The sequence below is a fragment of the Petromyzon marinus genome, chromosome 72, assembly GCF_048934315.1.
Source record: "Petromyzon marinus isolate PM22_M1 ecotype Great Lakes invasive population chromosome 72, UKy_Petmar_22M1.pri1.0, whole genome shotgun sequence".
NCBI lineage: Eukaryota > Metazoa > Chordata > Hyperoartia > Petromyzontiformes > Petromyzontidae > Petromyzon > Petromyzon marinus.
In genome coordinates, this window is record NC_133738.1 from 897,304 (window position 1) to 907,303 (window position 10,000).

General features: G+C 51.1%; 1 protein-coding gene across 1 annotated transcript in view; it reads left to right on the plus strand.

Moving 5' to 3' along the window:
* Positions 1–10,000, plus strand: part of LOC142906950 (uncharacterized) — an 88,057-nt gene that overhangs the window by 45,711 nt on the left and 32,346 nt on the right. The window contains exons 6-7 of the mRNA XM_076055754.1: positions 4,719–4,841; positions 9,358–9,424. Coding sequence (XP_075911869.1) covers positions 4,719–4,841; positions 9,358–9,424 — 190 coding nt within the window. The remainder of the gene's footprint in view (positions 1–4,718; positions 4,842–9,357; positions 9,425–10,000) is intronic.

The following is a 10,000-nucleotide window of genomic DNA, read 5'->3' on the forward strand; positions in this document are numbered from 1 at the left end:
CTAGCCTGGTACAAGAGGTTTAGAGCGTGCACCTGGCCTGGTACAGGAGGTTTAGAGCGTGCACCTAGCCTGGCACGGGAGGTTTAGAGCGTGCACCTAGCCTGGCACGGGAGGTTTAGAGGGTGCACCTAGCCTGGTACAGGAGGTTTAGAGCATGCACCTAGCCTGGCACGGGAGGTTTAGAGCGTGCACCTAGCCTGGTACAAGAGGTTTAGAGCGTGACACCTAGCCTGGTACAGGAGGTTTAGAGCGTGCACCTAGCCTGGTACAAGAGGTTTAGAGCGTGCACCTGGCCTGGTACAGGAGGTTTAGAGGGTGCACCTAGCCTGATACAGGAGGTTTAGAGCGTGCACCTAGCCTGGTACAGGAGGTTTAGAGCGTGTACCTAGCCTGGTACAAGAGGTTTAGAGCGTGCACCTGGCCTGGTACAGGAGGTTTAGAGGGTGCACCTAGCCTGGTACGGGAGGTTTAGAGCGTGCACCTAGCCGGGCACGGGAGGTTTAGAGCGTGCACCTAGCCTGGTACAAGAGGTTTAGAGGGTGCACCTAGCCTGGTACGGGAGGTTTAGAGCGTGCACCTAGCCTGGTACGGGAGGTTTAGAGCGTGCACCTAGCCTGGTACAAGAGGTTTAGAGGGTGCACCTAGCCTGGTACGGGAGGTTTAGAGCGTGCACCTAGCCTGGTACGGGAGGTTTAGAGCGTGCACCTAGCCTGGTACAGGAGGTTTAGAGCGTGCACCTGGCCTGGTACAGGAGGTTTAGAGCGTGCACCTAGCCTGGTACGGGAGGTTTAGAGCGTGCACCTAGCCTGGTACGGGAGGTTTAGAGCGTGCACCTAGCCTGGTACAGGAGGTTTAGAGCGTGCACCTAGCCTGGCACGGGAGGTTTAGAGCGTGCACCTAGCCTGGTACAGGAGGTTTAGAGCGTGCACCTAGCCTGGCACGGGAGGTTTAGAGCGTGCACCTAGCCTGGTACGGGAGGTTTAGAGCGTGCACCTAGCCTGGTACGGGAGGTTTAGAGCGTGCACCTAGCCTGGTACAGGAGGTTTAGAGCGTGCACCTAGCCTGGCACGGGAGGTTTAGAGCGTTCACCTAGCCTGGCACGGGAGGTTTAGAGCGTGCACCTAGCCTGGTACAGGAGGTTTAGAGCGTGCACCTAGCCTGGTACAGGAGGTTTAGAGCGTGCACCTGGCCTGGTACAGGAGGTTTAGAGCGTGCACCTAGCCTGGTACAAGAGGTTTAGAGCGTGCACCTAGCCTGGTACGGGAGGTTTAGAGCGTGCACCTGGCCTGGTACAGGAGGTTTAGAGCGTGCACCTAGCCTGGTACAGGAGGTTTAGAGCGTGCACCTAGCCTGGTACAGGAGGTTTAGAGCGTGCACCTAGCCTGGTACAAGAGGTTTAGAGCGTGCACCTAGCCTGGCACGGGAGGTTTAGAGCGTGCACCTAGCCTGGTACAAGAGGTTTAGAGCGTGCACCTAGCCTGGTACAGGAGGTTTAGAGCGTGCACCTGACCTGGTACGGGAGGTTTAGAGGGTGCACCTAGCCTGGTACGGGAGGTTTAGAGCGTGCACCTGGCCTGGTACGGGAGGTTTAGAGCGTGCACCTAGCCTGGTACGGGAGGTTTAGAGCGTGCACCTAGCCTGGTACAGGAGGTTTAGAGCGTGCACCTAGCCTGGTACAGGAGGTTTAGAGCGTGCACCTGGCCTGGTACGGGAGGTTTAGAGCGTGCACCTAGCCTGGTACGGGAGGTTTAGAGCGTGCACCTAGCCTGGTACAAGAGGTTTAGAGCGTGCACCTGGCCTGGTACGGGAGGTTTAGAGCGTGCACCTAGCCTGGTACAGGAGGTTTAGAGGGTGCACCTAGTCTGGTACAAGAGGTTTAGAGCGTGCACCTAGCCTGGTACAGGAGGTTTAGAGCGTGCACCTAGTCTGGTACAAGAGGTTTAGAGCGTGCACCTAGCCTGGTACAGGAGGTTTAGAGCGTGCACCTAGCCTGGTACGGGAGGTTTAGAGCGTGCACCTGGCCTGGTACGGGAGGTTTAGAGCGTGCACCTAGCCTGGTACAGGAGGTTTAGAGCGTGCACCTAGCCTGGTACGGGAGGTAGAGCGTGCACCTAGCCTGGTACAGGAGGTAGAGCGTGTTCCTGGCCTGCTGCAGGAGATAGAGGGTGCACCTAGCCTGGCACGGGAGACTTCGTGTCTCTGACTCTCACTGTCTCTGTCTCTGTGTGTCTCTGTGTGTGTCTTTGTGTCTCTGTGTGTGTCTGTGTGTTGGTCTCTGTGTCTCTGTGTGTGTCTCTCTGTGTGTCTCTGTGTGTGTCTCTCTGTGTGTCTCTCTGTGTGTCTCTGTGTGTCTCTGCGTGTCTCTGTGTGTGTCTCTGTGTGTGTCTCTGCGTGTCTCTGTGTATCTCTGTGTGTCTCTCTGCGTGTCTCTGTGTGTCTCTATGTGTCTCTGTGTGTGTCTCTGTGTGTGTCTCTGTGTGTGTGTCTCTGTGTGTGTGTCTCTGTGTGTGTCTCTGTGTGTGCGTCTCTGTGTGTGTCTCTGTGTCTCTATGTGTGTCTCTATGTGTGTCTCTGTGTGCGTGTCTGAGTGTCTCTGTGTGTGTCTCTGTGTGTGTCTGTGTGTGTGTGTCTGAGTGTCTCTGTGTGCGTCTCTGTGTGTGTGTGAGTCTGAGTGTCTGTGTGTGTGTGTGGGGAGCGGTAGTGTAGTGGTTAGCGCTACGCTGCGCTATGAACCTGGCGACCCGGGTTCGATTCCCGCTCACGGCCAACACCAGTGACGATTATCTGAACCGGTCCCGGGCCTCCCCTAGGTCGACTCAGCCTCAAATGAGTACCTGGTGCGGTGTGTAAACATTGCCACTAGGGAGACAAAGGCGGTCGGGCGTGGTGCTGGCCACCCACCCCCTCGTGTACCGTTACCGGCCTTTATAGGTGCTCGCTAACAGCACTTGCCCCTACAGTCTGTTAAGGCTATATGGGGGATCTTTGTCTTTGATCTTTGTGTCTCTGTGTGTGTCTCTGTGTGTGTGTGCGTCTCTGTGTGTGTCTCTGTGTGTGTGTGCGTCTCTGTGTGTGTCTCTGTGTGTCTGTGTGTGTCTCTGTGTGCGTGTCTGAGTGTCTCTGTGTGTGTCTGTGTGTGTGTGTCTGAGTGTCTCTGTGTGTGTCTCTGTGTGCGTCTCTGTGTGTGTCTCTGTGTGTGTCTCTGTGTGTGTCTCTGTGTGTATGTTTGTGTGCGTGTCTGTGTGTCTCTGTGTGTGTGTGAGTCTGAGTGTCTCTGTGTGTGTCTCTGTGTGTGTGTCTCTGTGTGTGTGTCTCTGTGTGTGTGTGAGTCTGAGTGTCTCTGTGTCTGTGTGTGTGTGAGTCTGAGTGTCTCTGTGTGTGTGTGTGTCTCTGTGTGTATGTGCGTCTCTGTGTGTGTCTCTGTGTGTGTCTCTCTGTGTCTCTGTGTGTGTCTCTGTGTGCGTGTCTGAGTGTCTCTGTGTGCGTGTCTGAGTGTCTCTGTGTGTGTCTCTGTGTGTGTCTCTGTGTTTGTGTGTCTGAGTGTCTCTGTGTGTGTCTCTGTGTGTGTGTCTCTGTGTGTGTCTCTGTGTGTGTGTGAGTCTGAGTGTCTCTGTGTCTGTGTGTGTGTGTCTCTGTGTGTGTCTCTGTGTGTGTGTGCGTCTCTGTGTGTATCTGTGTGTGTGTCTCTCTGTGTCTCTGTGTGTGTCTCTGTGTGCGTGTCTGAGTGTCTCTGTGTGTGTCTCTGTGTGTGTCTGAGTGTCTCTGTGTGTGTCTCTATATGTGTCTCTGTGTTTGTCTCTGTGTGTCTCTGTGTGCGTGTCTGTGTGTCTGTGTGTGCGTGTCTCTATGAGTGGGTGTCTCTGTGTCTCTGTGTGTCTCTGTGTGCGTGTCTGAGTGTCTCTGTGTGTGTCTGTGTGTCTCTATGAGTGGGTGTCTCTGTGTGTCTCTGTGTGCGTGTCTGTGTGTGTCTCTGTGTGTGTGTCTCTGTGTGTGTGTCTCTATGAGTGGGTGTCTCTGTGTCTCTGTGTGCGTGTCTGTGTGTGTCTGTGTGTCTGTGTTTATCTGTGTCTCTGTGTGTGTCTGTGTGTGTCTGTGTGTCTCTGTGTGTCTCTGTGTGTGTCTCTATGAGTGGGTGTCTCTGTGTGTGTCTCTATGAGTGGGTGTCTCTGTGTGTGTCTGAGTGTCTTTGTGTGTCTCTGTGTGTCTCTGTGTGTTTCTCTGTGTGTGTCTCTATGAGTGGGTGTCTCTGTGTGTCTCTGTGTGTGTGTCTGAGTGTCTCTGTGTGTGTCTGAGTGTCTCTGTGTGTCTCTGTGTGTGTCTCTGTGTGTGTGTCTCTGTGTGTGTCTCTATGAGTGGGTGTCTCTGTGTCTCTGTGTGTATCTCTGTGTGTGTCTGTGTGTGTCTGTCTCTGTGTCTGTCTCTGTGTCTGTCTCTGTGTGTGTCTCTGTGTGTGTCTCTGTGTGTCTCTGTCTCTGTGTGTCTCTCTGTATCTCTCTGTGTGTCTCTGTGTGTGTCTTCATGTGTCTCTGTGTGTTTCTGTGTGTCTCTGTGTGTCTCTGTGTGTGGGTGTCTCTGTGTGTGTCTGAGTGTCTCTGTGTGTCTCTGTGTGTTTCTCTGTGTGTGTCTCTATGAGTGGGTGTCTCTGTGTGTCTCTGTGTGTGTGTCTGAGTGTCTCTGTGTGTGTCTGAGTGTCTCTGTGTGTCTCTGTGTGTCTGCAGGCTTGCGACTCCCCGCTGCACTTTGCCTGCAAGTTCGGCCACGCTGGCGTGGTCCGAGTTTTGGCTTCTCACCCGGCAACCGACATCAGCCGGCCCAACCGTGATGGGCTCACTCCATCACAGGTACCATCATCATCACCCACATCACCATCATCATCACCACCATCACCATCATCACCATCATCACCATCACCATCATCACCATCATCACCATCATCACCATCACCCACATCACCATCATCACCATCATCACCATCACCACCATCACCATCATCACCATCATCACCATCATCATCATCACCATCATCATCATCACCACCATCACCATCATCACCATCACCACCATCACCACCATCACCATCATCACCATCATCACCATCATCATCACCACCATCATCATCACCACCATCACCATCATCACCATCATCACCATCATCACCATCACCACCATCACCATCATCACCATCATCACCATCATCACCATCACCCACATCACCATCATCACCATCATCACCATCACCACCATCACCATCATCACCATCATCACCATCATCATCATCACCACCATCACCATCATCACCATCACCACCATCACCACCATCACCATCATCACCACCATCATCACCATCATCACCATCATCATCACCACCATCACCATCATCATCACCACCATCACCATCATCACCATCATCACCATCACCCACATCACCATCACCCACATCACCCACATCACAATCACCCACATCACCCACATCACCATCACCATAACCCACATCATAACCATCATCACCACCATCACCCACATCACCATCACCCACATCACCATCACCATCACCACCATCATCACCATCATCACCATCATCATCACCATCATCATCACCACCATCACCATCATCACCATCATCACCATCACCATCATCACCATCATCACCATCATCACCATCACCCACATCACCATCATCACCATCATCACCATCACCACCATCACCATCATCACCATCATCACCATCATCATCATCACCATCATCATCATCACCACCATCACCATCATCACCATCACCACCATCACCACCATCACCATCATCACCATCATCACCATCATCATCACCACCATCATCATCACCACCATCACCATCATCACCATCATCACCATCACCACCATCACCATCATCACCATCATCACCATCATCACCATCACCATCATCACCATCATCACCATCACCACCATCACCATCATCACCATCATCACCATCATCATCATCACCACCATCACCATCATCACCATCACCACCATCACCACCATCACCATCATCACCATCATCACCACCATCATCACCATCATCACCATCATCATCACCACCATCACCATCATCATCACCACCATCACCATCATCACCATCATCACCATCACCCACATCACCATCACCCACATCACCCACATCACAATCACCCACATCACCCACATCACCATCACCATAACCCACATCATAACCATCATCACCACCATCACCCACATCACCATCACCCACATCACCATCACCATCACCACCATCATCACCATCATCACCATCATCATCACCACCATCACCATCATCACCATCACCATCATCATCACCACCATCACCATCATCATCACCATCATCATCACCATCACCCACATCACCCACATCATCACCATCATCATCACCACCATCACCCACATCACCCACATCACCCACATCACCATAACCCACATCATCACCATCATCATCACCATCACACACATCACCCACATCACCCACATCACCATCATCATCACCATCACCACCATCATCACCACCATCACCACGATCACCCACATCACCATCACCCATATCACCATCACCCACATCATTACCATCATCACCATCACCCACATCACCATCACCCATATCATCATCACCATCAGCCACATCATCACCATCATCATCACCACCACCATCATCACCATCATTACTATCATCACCACCATCATTACTATCATCACCATCACTACCATCACTACCATTACCACCACCATCATCACCATCATCACCATCATCACCATCACCACCATCACTACCATCACCACCACCATCATCACCATCATTATCACCACCATCACCATCATCACCATCATCACCATCACCCACATCACCATCACCACCACCATCACCACCATCATCACCATCACCCACATCACCATCACCACCACCATCATCACCATCATCACCATCACCACCATCACTACCATTACCACCACCATCATCACCATCATCACCATCACCACCATCACTACCATCACCACCATCATTATCATCACCATCATCACCATCACCCACATCACCATCACCACCACCATCACCACCATCATCACCATCACCCACATCACCATCACCACCACCATCACCACCATCATCACCATCACCCACATTACCATCACCACCACCATCATCATCACCATCATCACCATCACCACCATCACCACCATCATCACCATCACCACCATCACCACCATCATCATGACTATCATCATTGTTGTTGTTGATGTGTGTGGTTGTTGTTGTTGATGTGTGTGGTTGTTGTTGTTGATGTGTGTGGTGGTTGTTGTTGATGTGTGTGGTGGTTGTTGTTGATGTGTGTGGTTGTTGTTGTTGTTGTGTGTGGTGGTTGTTGTTGTTGTGTGGTGGTTGTTGTGTGTGGTGGTTGTTGTTGTTGTTGTGTGTGGTGGTTGTTGTTGTTGTGTGTGGTGGTTGTTGATGTGTGTGGTGGTTGTTGTTGTTGTGTGTGGTGGTTGTTGTGTGTGTGGTGGTTGTTGTTGTTGTGTGGTGGTTGTTGTTGTTGTTGTTGTGTGTGGTGGTTGTTGTGTGTGGTGGTTGTTGTTGTTGTGTGTGGTGGTTGTTGTTGTTGTGTGTGGTGGTTGTTGTTGTGTGTGGTGGTTGTTGTTGATGTGTGTGGTTGTTGTTGTTGTTGATGTGTGTGGTGGTTGTTGTGTGTGGTGGTTGTTGTTGTTGTGTGTGGTGGTTGTTGTTGTGTGTGGTGGTTGTTGTTGTGTGTGGTGGTTGTTGTTGATGTGTGTGGTGGTTGTTGTTGTTGTTGTGTCTGGTGGTTGTTGTTGTGTGTGGTGGTTGTTGATGTGTGTGGTGGTTGTTGTTGTTGTGTGTGGTGGTTGTTGTTGTGTGTGGTGGTTGTTGATGTGTGTGGTGGTTGTTGTTGTTGTTGTTGTGTGTGGTGGTTGTTGTTGTGTGTGGTGGTTGTTGTTGTTGTGTGTGGTGGTTGTTGTTGTTGTGTGTGGTGGTTGTTGATGTGTGTGGTGGTTGTTGTTGTGTGTGGTGGTTGTTGTTGTGTGTGGTGGTTGTTGTTGTGTGTGGTGGTTGATGTTGATGTGTGTGGTGGTTGTTGTTGTTGTGTGTGGTGGTTGTTGTTGTTGATGTGTGGTTGTTGTTGTGTGGTGGTTGTTGTTGTGTGTGATGGTTGTTGTTGTTGTGTGGTGGTTGTTGTTGTTGTGTGGTGGTTGTTGTTGTTGTGTGTGGTGGTTGTTGTTGATGTGTCTGGTGGTTGTTGTTGTTGTGTGTGGTGGTTGTTGTTGTTGTTGTTGTGTGTGGTGGTTGTTGTTGATGTGTCTGGTGGTTGTTGTTGTGTGTGGTGGTTGTTGTTGATGTGTCTGGTGGTTGTTGTTGTTGTGTGTGGTAGTTGTTGTTGATGTGTGTGGTGGTTGTTGTTGTTGTGTGTGGTGGTTGTTGTTGTTGTGTGTGGTGGTTGTTGTTGTTGTGTGTGGTGGTTGTTGTTGATGTGTGTGGTGGTTGTTGTTGATGTTGTTTAGTTGTGTGTGGTGGTTGTTGTTGTTGTTGTTGTTGTGTGGTGGTTGTTGTGTGTGGTGGTTGTTGTGTGTGATGGTTGTTGTTGTTGTTGTTGTGTGGTGGTTGTTGTTGTTGTGTGGTGGTTGTTGTTGTTGTGTGTGGTGGTTGTTGTTGATGTGTCTGGTGGTTGTTGTTGTTGTGTGTGGTGGTTGTTGTTGTTGTTGTGTGTGGTGGTTGTTGTTGATGTGTCTGGTGGTTGTTGTTGTTGTTGTGTGTGGTGGTTGTTGTTGATGTGTCTGGTGGTTGTTGTTGTGTGTGGTGGTTGTTGTTGATGTGTGTGGTGGTTGTTGTTGTTGTGTGTGGTGGTTGTTGATGTTGTGTGTGTGGTGGTTGTTGATGTTGTGTGTGTGGTGGTTGTTGTTGTGTGTGGTGGTTGTTGTTGTTGTTGTGTGTGGTGGTTGTTGTTGTTGTGTGTGGTGGTTGTTGTTGATGTGTGTGGTGGTTGTTGTTGATGTTGTTTAGTTGTGTGTGGTGGTTGTTGTTGTTGTTGTGTGGTGGTTGTTGTGTGTGGTGGTTGTTGTTGATGTGTGTGGTGGTTGTTGTTGTGTGGTGGTTGTTGTTGTGTGGTGGTTGTTGTTGTTGTGTGTGGTGGTTGTTTTTGTTGTTGTTGTGTAGTGGTTGTTGTTGATGTGTGTGTGGTTGTTGTTGTGTGGTGGTTGTTGTTGTTGTGTGTGGTGGTTGTTGTTGTTGTGTGTGGTGGTTGTTGTTGTTGTGTGTGGTGGTTGTTGTTGATGTGTGTGGTGGTTGTTGTGTGTGGTGGTTGTTGTTGTTGTTCCGTGCAGGTGATCTGTGACCGCAGTGCGGTGAAGACGGCAGAGCTGAAGGCCAAGATCCTCAGCTACCTGGAGAGTACGCAGCAGCAACAACCACACACAACAACAACCACGCACAGACACACACAGACACACACACAGACACACACACACAGACACACACACACAGACACACACACACACAGACACACACAGACACACACATACACACACAAACACTAACCGCCCTCTACACCACGTGACAGACACACAACAACAACCGCCATTCACCACTAAGTGGCGGTGACGTCACCACGACGCTTGTGCCAGGCCATGTGCACCCTGAGGCTATCACGTGAAGTGTCGAACGCCCGCTGGCAGGAGGTCACGGGGCAGACCCAGGTGCCACGGGTCGACTGACTGAGATGACTGGCTGATGCACCACCTGTGCCCCTTACTGTGCCAACCTGCTGTGCTTTAGCCACCTGGCGCTCCGCTCGTTGTTCTGAGCGTCGCCCCTCCGCCCTCCGTTGTTGTTGGAGGGCGACTGCCTCCAACTGCCCAATAGCATCCTTCACGAGCCTCCTCCACAGAGGCCAATCTTGACACCGCTGGTACCAGTCATCGGCAAGTCCACTCAGCTCCACGTCCTCCTGTACCACATCACTCCATC